The sequence below is a fragment of the Poecilia reticulata genome, linkage group LG22 (genome assembly GCF_000633615.1).
Source record: "Poecilia reticulata strain Guanapo linkage group LG22, Guppy_female_1.0+MT, whole genome shotgun sequence".
Lineage (NCBI taxonomy): Eukaryota > Metazoa > Chordata > Actinopteri > Cyprinodontiformes > Poeciliidae > Poecilia > Poecilia reticulata.
Window position 1 is genome coordinate 21,686,153 of NC_024352.1, and position 10,461 is coordinate 21,696,613.

Below are 10,461 nucleotides of genomic sequence, written 5' to 3' on the forward strand. Positions count from 1 at the left end.
TATACACGGAGTTTGTGCGGTCAGGTTTTTTCCTGTCGATACCGATCACCCAGGAGGTGATCACATAATTTAAAAAAACAATTTTTTTATCATAAACACTACCGGTTACATTGTGTGAAAAAAGGTACAATGAATTCACCTTAATTTAGACAAAAACTTGTTTTTAATAACTTTTTCCAAGAAGAAAACTAAACAAAACAGGCATTGTGCAAATTGTACTGCGATCAATAATACTATCTTTAACAGACTGATAACATATGAAGGCTCTGAAGAGGCTAAATAATGCAAAGAGCCAAAATAAAACCTCTCAACATTGCCAAAAAAATTAAAGTATAAAACTTAGCATTCAAATGCAAATACAGGATCCATTACAATAAACAATCCAGAGTTACTGAATGAAAACTTCCTGATAGCATGGCGGCTAGCTGATTACTGCTAGTTCTGAGTGGCTGTTTTCTGACTAAGCGGAGTAATTATGCAGAACAGGGAGGAGATCGATTATTTTTTTTAGATATTATCTGTCTCATGTTAGGACAGCGAAAGTTTTAATAAGTATGTAAAATGTATTTTTTTAGGTTAGATGCTGCAGCTTTAAACAGAGGTTCGGTGTGAGGTTAACTGTCCTCATCTGCTTCTAGCTGATTTCCTTTATAGAAAGCAACTCGGTTGTGATCGTTCGAGGAGCCACCGGCAGTGGCAAGACCACCCAGCTGCCGCAGTTCATCTTGGACCACTACAATGAGAAAACCGCCTCCTGCAACATCGTGGTCACGCAGCCGCGCAAGATTGGAGCCACCAGTATCGCTCGCTGGGTTGCTGCTCAGAGGAAGTGCATCCTGGGCAGTCTGGTGGGATATCAGGTTGGTACACCTGTGAAGTAGTGAGTGAGTTTGTGTTTGACATACTGATGTTTGTGCACATTAATTTACTTCCTATGTTTGGAAATGTTGGCTTAATTTAGAATTCTTAAAGCAAAAATGTGTGTTAAAGGGGACCTATTACTCAAAATTCACATTTTGCTTGTTTTTATACTTCCATTTATGTCTCTACTGCTTCTAAAAACAGCCCAAGTGTTTAATGTCTGGCTGTGGTGCGCACAGCTCTGAAACGGTGCGTCTTAAAATAACTGTTCTCCGCTTGGTTCAGACCTCTGGAGGTACGGATGATGTCACTGTCAGTGGGAGAAAGACAGTCACTGCTCAAATTAAATGTTTTTTATTGTATGACTTCCACACTCCAGTAACATTTGCCGTTTGTCCAGATTTTTATATACACTGTATAAAGACATTTTCTGTTTTCACTCTTTGACATTAAATCAGACAAAACCTCATGTTCCAGGTTTACCAGTGGTACTTATATCAGTTAATGCCAGAGTATTTGTTCTTCAAGTCGGTTGTTTACATACATCAGGAAAAGGAATGCAGACTTTCAGAAGTCTGATTCTGAATTTCCAGATGTCTGAAGGTGAATCTTTTATCTTTTCAAACAATTAAATGCAAATATAACTAGCATGGGAATTTACCACCACAATGGTTTTCACAAACGAGATGAGTTGTACGTCGTTACAGCAATAAATTTAACTGCATGAAAGCTTGATCATTTCCATTTGTATTATTTTTTTCTTGACTCTCTCTACCAAACACTGGATGACCAAAGGCTTCAGTCTGGAGCATCTGTCTCAACCAATACATTTTTGAAGGACAATTTTGTTTACAGAGACTTCAGTTTCCATTTTATTTGCTATTTTGTTTATTTATTTTGGACATTTAAAATGTCTTCCACTTCCAGTGTTGAATATTTGTTAGAATTTAAAGTGTTTTGATCTTTTAGAGAGTGTGCCATTATATTTCTTAAAAATGGTCTCAAAACAATAATATTATTTTGTCCCAATAATTTCTGGGACAATTTATCATTAATCAAAAACAGCTGACTGATCTGTTCTCTTTACAGACATGACTGTGTTTGTGTTTATTTTTTGTGTTTTTTAGGTTGCACTGGAGAAAATGGCCACAGAGCACACGCGACTAATTTACATGACCACAGGGGTTCTGCTGCAGAAGCTCGTGTTGGCCAAATCTCTCACAGAGTACTCTCACATCTTTGTAGATGAGGTATGTGGACAGAAGATTTACTTTTATGCATTTTCTCCTGCATCATCCTGTCCTCCAGAAATTGTACCTCAAGTGTTTTTTTTTTCTTATCGTGTTTTTTGTTCTGTTTTGAGAAATATTATTCATGTTTTATCAGTTTAATCGTGTATTATTGTACTGCCCTTTGTTTTCGCTGGACACCTGCTGCTTGTGTAAATGTTGAGTGAAACCTGAGGGCATGTTTCCAGGGATTTTTTTTTGTGGGGAAAAAAAGACCACACAAAACTCTGGAGTGCTCAGTTGTGGTGTGTTGTCAGAAAACTGCCCCGTTCTCATAATATTTAAAAAATATGATGTATAATAATGTACAGAATATGTGCTGAAGTCTTTTCATGTCTCTGACTTGAAGGTTCATGAGCGCAGCGAAGAGATGGACTTTCTATTGTTGGTGTTGAGAAAACTCCTTAATTCCAACTCTCGTCATGTCAAGGTAACTAGTACCATCAATATATGTTACTGGATTCAATGTCACCTATTAGCTGCTATTACTATGCATTGCGTCATGCAAACAGAACCACACTGCCACAAAAATGGTTGTACCGCCCTTATTTCTTAGCCGGTTTTTATAAAATGTGGTTTGAATTAAAGCTGAGAAAAGTGATGATTTAAAACGTAAAATGCATTTTTCTTAGATATTTCTATGATACTTTGGTTTCTGTTGTATCAAAAATAGAAGCGAGAACGGACAATACAAGTGATGTAATATTTATATTTTATGTAAATTTTTACATAATTGCCTCTGTAATTGCTCCCATAGTTTGGTCAAATTTAACAAACCATTTATGAAACGTTTCATCCTATTTGATAATTATCGCCACGTTTGTCGAACAAATGAGGACATTAGTCCAGTTTTCATCGTTTTCAGAAGGTTCAGCGGCTGCAGTGTGCCACAACAAAGAGAAAATAATGCAGAAACACAAGTGGAGAACAACTCAAAATCACTTCCCCCCACCCCATGCTCTCTGTGTCAACTTTACTTGACATGCAGACCCGTTGCCATGGCAACCGACTGACAACAGCTCCACTAGCCTTGAGAAGAAAGATTACGTTAAAGTGTATAAGGAATCAACACCAAAAATATATAATTTTTAAGAAAATATCAATAAGTGGTCGCATGAACAAAACGGTGGTTGATTAGCTAATTTAAACACTTGGTCTACTGATGATCGAGCTAGGTGCTAATGAACCCTTGCTAGCTTGTTCGCTTTTTTGTGTCTGTGATGGTTGGGTGCAAATTTATCGCCAGTTGGCTGGACAAAGTTCATGCATTTCTGTGGATATATCTGTCTTAAATTTCATTCATAACAACCTCAAAAAGTCTTAAGTTTGAGTTTATTTATGTATAACAGTGGAACATGTGTGCCACACAATGTCCAATCCTGTGATATACATCAATGATTAGTGCATCCAAGAAACATTTGCTTCAACTTGTGTCTTTAACACGACGTATTTTGGGCAGATAATCCTCATGTCGGCCACCATCAACTGCAGAGAGTTCGCCGAGTACTTCGCCACGCCCATTTGGGGCAAGATGACCCCTGCTTATGTGTATGAAGTGGAGGGCGCTCCCTTCACCATTGAAGAGTTTTACCTCGACGACCTTCAGAAACTGTATCCTTACCGGGTGAATACATCTAAATATACATTTTCAACACTTCTGTTCTGGTGGTTTTAGTCCAAGCTGTTAATATGTAAAGTTTGTGGGTCCAAACCAGATCGAGCCGCCGCATCCAGATGATCTGTTGATCTCGCCTAAGATGTACGACCTTGCCATCAGTTTAATCCAGAGCTTTAATGAGATGGAGGGCAAAGATTTCAGGTGAGGTTTGATTATATTAAGGCTTTAGTCAACTTTTAATTGTTAATCGGAAAGTATAATTAGAATAAATGTGCCGAGTAGCAAAGTTGAGGAGGGAGGGACGCCTTTGTCAGAAAGAGGAAGCGTTCTGGTTTTCCTTCCTGGCATACACGAGATTCGCTGCATGCAAGAGAGCTTGGCCAAACTCGCCAACCAAAGGTGAGCGAATATTACTTATTTTTAACATTTTTACCTGTTTTGCATAGATAAAAACAAAAAGATGAGCAGATCCTGTCTAGAGAAAGGAAATGGTCGCCTCACTGTTTTTAAATGCGTTTCTGCGGCTCAGATTGCAGGTTTATCCTCTCCATTCATCCGTGACTCTGGAGGAGCAGAATGGTGTGTTCCTGTCCCCGGTCCCTTGGTACAGGAAGGTAAGAGCTGCTGACTTCACTCTATATGCCATCTGTGAAATTTCTGTTTGGGCTATTTGGCTTTTTACATGCATTCTGCAGTAAATGCATGTAAAATGGACAATTTATTTTGTCCATTTTTATTCAAAGCAGAAAATTGATTTCTCATTCTCAGCTCTGTCATCATTGATAGAAAAGAGGAAGTTCATTGCAATCCCTGTATTTAATAATTTCTTTACCTTCTCAGGTGATCCTCTCTACCAACATCGCTGAGAGTTCGGTGACTGTACCAGACGTTAAATACGGTGCTTCTTATTCATTATTTATCACTAATTGTCGCTTTCTTTAGCCAATATTGGACTAAATATAACAGATTTTTGGCTTTTTTCCCCCCCTTATACAGTTATTGACTTCTGCCTGGCCCGTCATTTGGTGTGTGACAAAGATACTAATTACCAGTCTCTGCGCCTGACCTGGGCGTCCAAAACCAACTGCAACCAGCGCAAAGGTGAAGCAACTTTAGCTGAGGGCCGGGGCCGCTCAAAAGAAACGATGCGCAATTTAGGATCAATAAGAGAGAAAGTTTTATGAGAAGAAGAAAACAAAAAATTCTGTATAGTGGTGGGGGTTGAGGCGGTGCTGGTGTTCCTGCTAAATCCTGAATCGCAACCTGTGGGGTTTTTCTTGTCTGGGAACCAGAATACGACCTGCTGTATGTGACAGGTAGCCAATCAAAAAGCGCGGTGACGTAAGAACAGAGGGGAATCCCAAACAGCTGACGTATCGCGCAAGTGAGAGTCCGGTGGATATCGGAGATGATATGTGGAAATGTTTATTATTGAATCTAAAGGTCATTATTATGTTTATTCAGTTAAAATGTTAACTTTGAAAAAACATATTCACCTCCAAATCATAATGCAGCAAATAGAGCGGCTGCTCCTGTCGTCTTTTATCCACCGCCTTTTCTTTTTGTTACGTCTTTTATTCAAATGACTCCACAAACTATCACTATTGCTTCTACATCGTCATCCGTGTTTGGCTATTCTAAATTCCCGCTATGTTGGGGGTTTTACTGGATTATCCTCTGGAATCGGGATGTTCGTGACTGGAATCGGTTCGTCTTGCTCCTGCCTTGGACATACGAACCGATTGAACCTGTTGGACTTTTATCAGCTCTGTGGTCACAGAGGTTTGGAGAATCGGCTAACAATTCTTAAATCTTTCCGTCTAAACCAGACTTAAGACTCACAAGCTCTACTCCTCTTCTCTCGACCACTGCTCTGACTCTGGTCGCTATGGTAAAGTTTATATATCCCTTCAAAATAAGATACAGATGTGTCACAAAAATGAACATTTTACTTTCATGAAAATTGTAACTCACGATAATGACTAACGGAGCCCTGAGCTTGTTTCTCTGCAACGAGACGGTCCCATCTGGGAGTGATGGGAGACAATGACACCCGAAGTGTTGCTTATATCCACAGCCTGCTTGGTCTCTACGTGGTGAAGCAGTTTGAAGCTTCATTGCCTCATTAGCAGCCGGTCGCCGCATGTTATGCAGAGCGGGCTTGTAATGTGGGACTCATCTACCGGTCCGGGATAAATCCATTCTCCTGTCTCTTCTCTGGGCCTTTTCCCCTTCGCAAAGAAACTTTCCAAAGACATGATCTGTTTCTTACTCATTTTGCTGCTTGTGGCCTCAGTGTTGGCGCGCAAGTAACCGAGAGAATCCGGTTAAAAGATTTTCAAAATAAAAGATCCTCCAGACTCAAATAATACATAAAACGGACATATTTCACTATTTCTTGTGCGGCCCGGTACCAATTGGTCTGCGACCCAGTACCAATTGGTCCACGGACCGGGGATTGGGGACCACTGTTATAGGGAACCTTTTATGCAAAATTCATATTTTGCACATTTTTACATTTCCATTTTGGTCTCTACTGGTTATAAAAACAGTCCCAGTTGCTTTTTGGCAATAAGTTAATGATTTTTGGTGTCTGAAATATGAGCTGTTTCCGAAACTTCCCAATTGTTGCATCATATTGAACACTGCACTGTTACCTAGCAACCCCAGCTGAGCTGAGTCCGTTATCTAGCAACCCCAGTGGATCACCCTGCATGTTTTACCGCTGTATGCCCAGTACAATGGCTGCTGGAAAAGAATCCACTTGCTGCATTTTTGTTCATTGTACAGGAGGCTCTACTTCTGCTTTTCAAAGTTGCACAGTTGTATAATTGCATATAGTTTAGCAGCCATTTTCACATGTGAGTGTAATTGTTGAGTTTGTGGGCTCGACCAGCAGCGGCTTATTCACAAGAGGCCCTAAAACATCTCATTCTGAACATAGCAAAATAAAATCTGATTATCTAAGACTGATTTTATGCAAAATATGTAATGAAGAAATGTTTTGTATAGGCCATAGTCCTAACCTCTTAAAGGAAGCAAATTGGGCACCTGTGAGGAAGTTTTTAAAAAAATGATTATTATTTTTTATTTATAAAGACAGATTTTCATTACATTCGTTAATTACAGCTTAACCCATTTAAGGTTGTTCATAAGGATAGAAACGGAAAGTCAAAGTAATTTTGTACATACATACTGCCTTTCTGGTATTTTCTTTTAGACTGTTACTAATTTTAGTTGTGAACAATAACAAAAATTAACAACATTGAACAAAAATGGGGATTGCACCAACTCGAGCAATAAAAACCACATGAACATAAAAGAGCAGGACACATAATTCACAAGAATAATCAAATGAAGTCAGATCTAATTGGTTTTACTTACTCAGTCCATTTGGTCCAGATCTTATAAAATTTTCCTATTTCAACTTGGAGGGAAAAAGAAATCTTTTCCATAGCATAAATCCGGTAAACAATCTCAATCCATTCATCAATAGTGGGTGGGCCTGGTTTTAGCCATTTCCTTGTGACGGCTTTCTTACTGGCTGCCAATAGAATAGCCAGCAGTTTTTTGTCTTTATTGGTCCACGAGTCTAATTGTAGGTTGCCCAGGTACAACGTTTCACATTTGAATGGGATGTTTACATTGAATACATTTTCAGTATGTTTGTGGAGCTCTTTGTGAGGAAGTTTTAATGCCAAAAGTCATGTTTAAATCACACTATCAGAGTAATGGTTTCACAAATTAAAACTGTATTTAAAGATGTTTTTAACATATATAACATAAAAGTCTGTGTACTAAATTGTTGTCCCGTTCAGATTTGGTCTAAACGTTTGAGGTTGTTCTCTACCTTCAAGGAAAATTAAATGCCAATTTCAGGCCAAAAAGTCTGACATCTTCCGTTTTGTGTTTTTAGTTGACCAGTCAGTGGAAACAGACTTAGTTCAGTTTGACAAGCACATTATGTTTGATTTTTAGCCACAAACAGAAAACCATGATGTGACGCCTTTCTTTAGTGTAATTAGTGATTTTATGGGAATTTTTTTTAATGTTGCGATTGCAAAATATTTGTCTGTTTAAAACTGACAGGGAGGGCAGGCCGAGTGTCAAAGGGCTTCTGCTACCGTCTCGTGACCAAAGCTTTCTGGACAAACGAAATCCCTGAATATATGATTCCAGAGATGCAGGTGAGGGCAGAGCCTTTTTGTTTTGCCATAAATGGTTTCTGAACCTGACTTTAACCGCCATGTCGTCCCTCCCCTTAGCTTGCTCCTCTGTCGACCATCCTGCTAAAGGTCAAGCTGCTGGACATGGGAGACCCTCGCTCCCTCCTGTCCACTGCACTGTCTCCTCCCAACCTGTCCGACATTGTTAGGACCGTCCTCGAGCTCGTAGAGGCAAGTAAAGCAGGCGCTAAACATGACACTACCTGAGAGTAGGCGATTAATCAGTCATGATTGATAAATCATTGAAAAATGGCTATTATATTTTGCTGTACAGTTGATCTGAATTCAAAATATAAATGAATAGAAGCTGGAAAAGATGCTTGTCAAACAAGATGGCCGCCGTGAGCCTGATGATGTCACCAACTATTGAAACCCAAGAAAGAAAATCTAGATTTTCCAAAATTAAAATTCCAAAAATCTGATTAATCAATAAAAAAATATTTGTATCAATCACTAAAAAAATCCATTAATCGTCTATTTAATTTGTCAACTAATTTAACCTATTTGTATTGATTAATCACTTGTTTGATGATTTTTTTGTTTGTTTTTTAATTGATTTAATCAGGTTAAAACTTCATTGTCGTAGTCATGATTCATGACTTTTATGATGGGAGACCTATTTAGTCTCCCATCATAAAAGTTTATGGAGGTCTTGCATTTAATTGTCATTAATCTGATTCAAAATCTGGTATGTCGGGAGGAGCTGTAATGTTTTCTGAAGAAAGTATCAAGATTTTTTTTTGTCTTTTCTAAACTTCTGTGGCATCAAATGAAGTATTTGTGTCTTTTTTTGCTGCTTGGATGTTTGATTCTTCAGATGGGCGCGCTGTCCGCAAAAAGTGACGGCAGAAATCAAAGTGAGGATGGCGAGCTAACCTTCCTGGGCCGGGTTCTGGCCCACCTGCCTGTGGACCTTAACCTGGGGAAGATGATTGTTCTGGGTCACGTCTTCGGCTGTTTGGACGAGTGTCTCATCATAGGTCAGTTTGACGGTCCTGATATTAGCTGTTCAACGGCTTGTTGCTCAGGAGAAATGTTAACTCCACATTTCCCTCCATGTTTCATCTTAGTTTTTGATTTCTACACTTTCCAGCTTTTAAAAAGTACAGCTGTTTCAATAATTGGCCTTAAAATTTTTAAATACATCTAAAGAAGAAATGATTAATTGTGATTAATCGATTATTAAAATAATCGTCAAGTAACTTAGCAAACTTACTGAAACACCCCCCCAACATATTATGAATACTAATTAAGAGAACACTACAAAAATAAATATGCATTTACGATAAAAACATTTTTGACTGTCAAAATGTTTTACCCACAACTTTTATATTCAGCTGGTTCAAATTCAGTACAGAATGCTATGTTGTTGTGCTTTAGGCAATAAAATGTTTGTTTTTTATTTGAAAAGGACGCCAACTATTTATTTATTTGCATATTTTAATGTATTTCTAATATTGTGGAAAAAGGGTCAAGTAATTGAATGAAGGGTCAGCAGATTTCCCATTTTTTAATCCGATAAAACTGATTCATCGGTAACTACGATAAACAATAATTGCAGCCCCATCCATCTCAAGTTATTTTTAACAAATTTATTAAGTATGTTTAAGATAACAGATTTAAGTCAGTCTTACTCAAATCATTTAGTTTACTTCAAAAATGGTAAATTAACTTATATAGCACTTTTCCAGTCATTTTGACCACTCAAAGCACTTTACACTAGAGTCACATTTATTTAATGCGCAGGTCAGTAGGCAACTTGGGGTTAAGTCCCTTGCCCAGAGGGAAGAGTGACATGTGGCAGAAGGAAGCTGGAATCAGGAGAGACCAACAGGACTCTCCACAATCACTTACCAGGGAATCTGTCCCTGGTAAGCTTGAGTCCTGGTGTCAGACAAGGGATACAAATATGGTATTGAACTTAATTATTTCAAGCAAAGTCAAAGTAAAAAGGGCATTTAAGGAAAATATTTGTGTATCTAGAGGACACTGTAAAAGAGTATTAAAATTTAGTTTGGAACTACTTAAAAGTTTGAGTTGACTTTCTGTAGAATTAAGTCAAAGAGATTTTAAATGTTTATTAGAAGAAAATAAATGATTTGAGTAAGAGTGACTTACATTGGTCATGTTAAACCCCCTTATGAATTAAGTTATAAAAACTTAGCAAATTGAGTTGGAAGGACTTAGTGAATTGAGTCGCATGATCATAATAAATTGAGTTGGTGAGACATAGGATACGAAACTGGCATTGAACTCAATCATTTAACTAAAGTCAAAGTGAAAAGTTCCATTAGGTTAAACATTTGAAAGATTTTAGTTAAATGAACACAAAAATGTAAGTGGTCATAGCAAAAGTAAAAGAATTAAGTGAAATTAATGTAAATAAGTCCATAAGATGAACTGCAGCCCAAATACACTTTTTAGAGTGTATGAAACCCTGGAGGTCAGCCTGGATACCAACAGGACT

At 38.1% G+C, this 10,461-nt stretch overlaps 1 protein-coding gene across 1 annotated transcript in view; it reads left to right on the forward strand.

The window, feature by feature from the left end:
• Positions 1-10,461, forward strand: part of tdrd9 (tudor domain containing 9) — a 41,881-nt gene that overhangs the window by 9,933 nt on the left and 21,487 nt on the right. The window contains exons 4-15 of the mRNA XM_008400051.2: positions 639-860; positions 1,989-2,111; positions 2,500-2,580; positions 3,610-3,774; positions 3,866-3,969; positions 4,051-4,167; positions 4,298-4,382; positions 4,609-4,666; positions 4,765-4,869; positions 7,858-7,955; positions 8,034-8,165; positions 8,812-8,974. Of these exons, the coding sequence (XP_008398273.1) occupies positions 639-860; positions 1,989-2,111; positions 2,500-2,580; positions 3,610-3,774; positions 3,866-3,969; positions 4,051-4,167; positions 4,298-4,382; positions 4,609-4,666; positions 4,765-4,869; positions 7,858-7,955; positions 8,034-8,165; positions 8,812-8,974 (1,453 nt within the window). The remainder of the gene's footprint in view (positions 1-638; positions 861-1,988; positions 2,112-2,499; positions 2,581-3,609; positions 3,775-3,865; positions 3,970-4,050; positions 4,168-4,297; positions 4,383-4,608; positions 4,667-4,764; positions 4,870-7,857; positions 7,956-8,033; positions 8,166-8,811; positions 8,975-10,461) is intronic.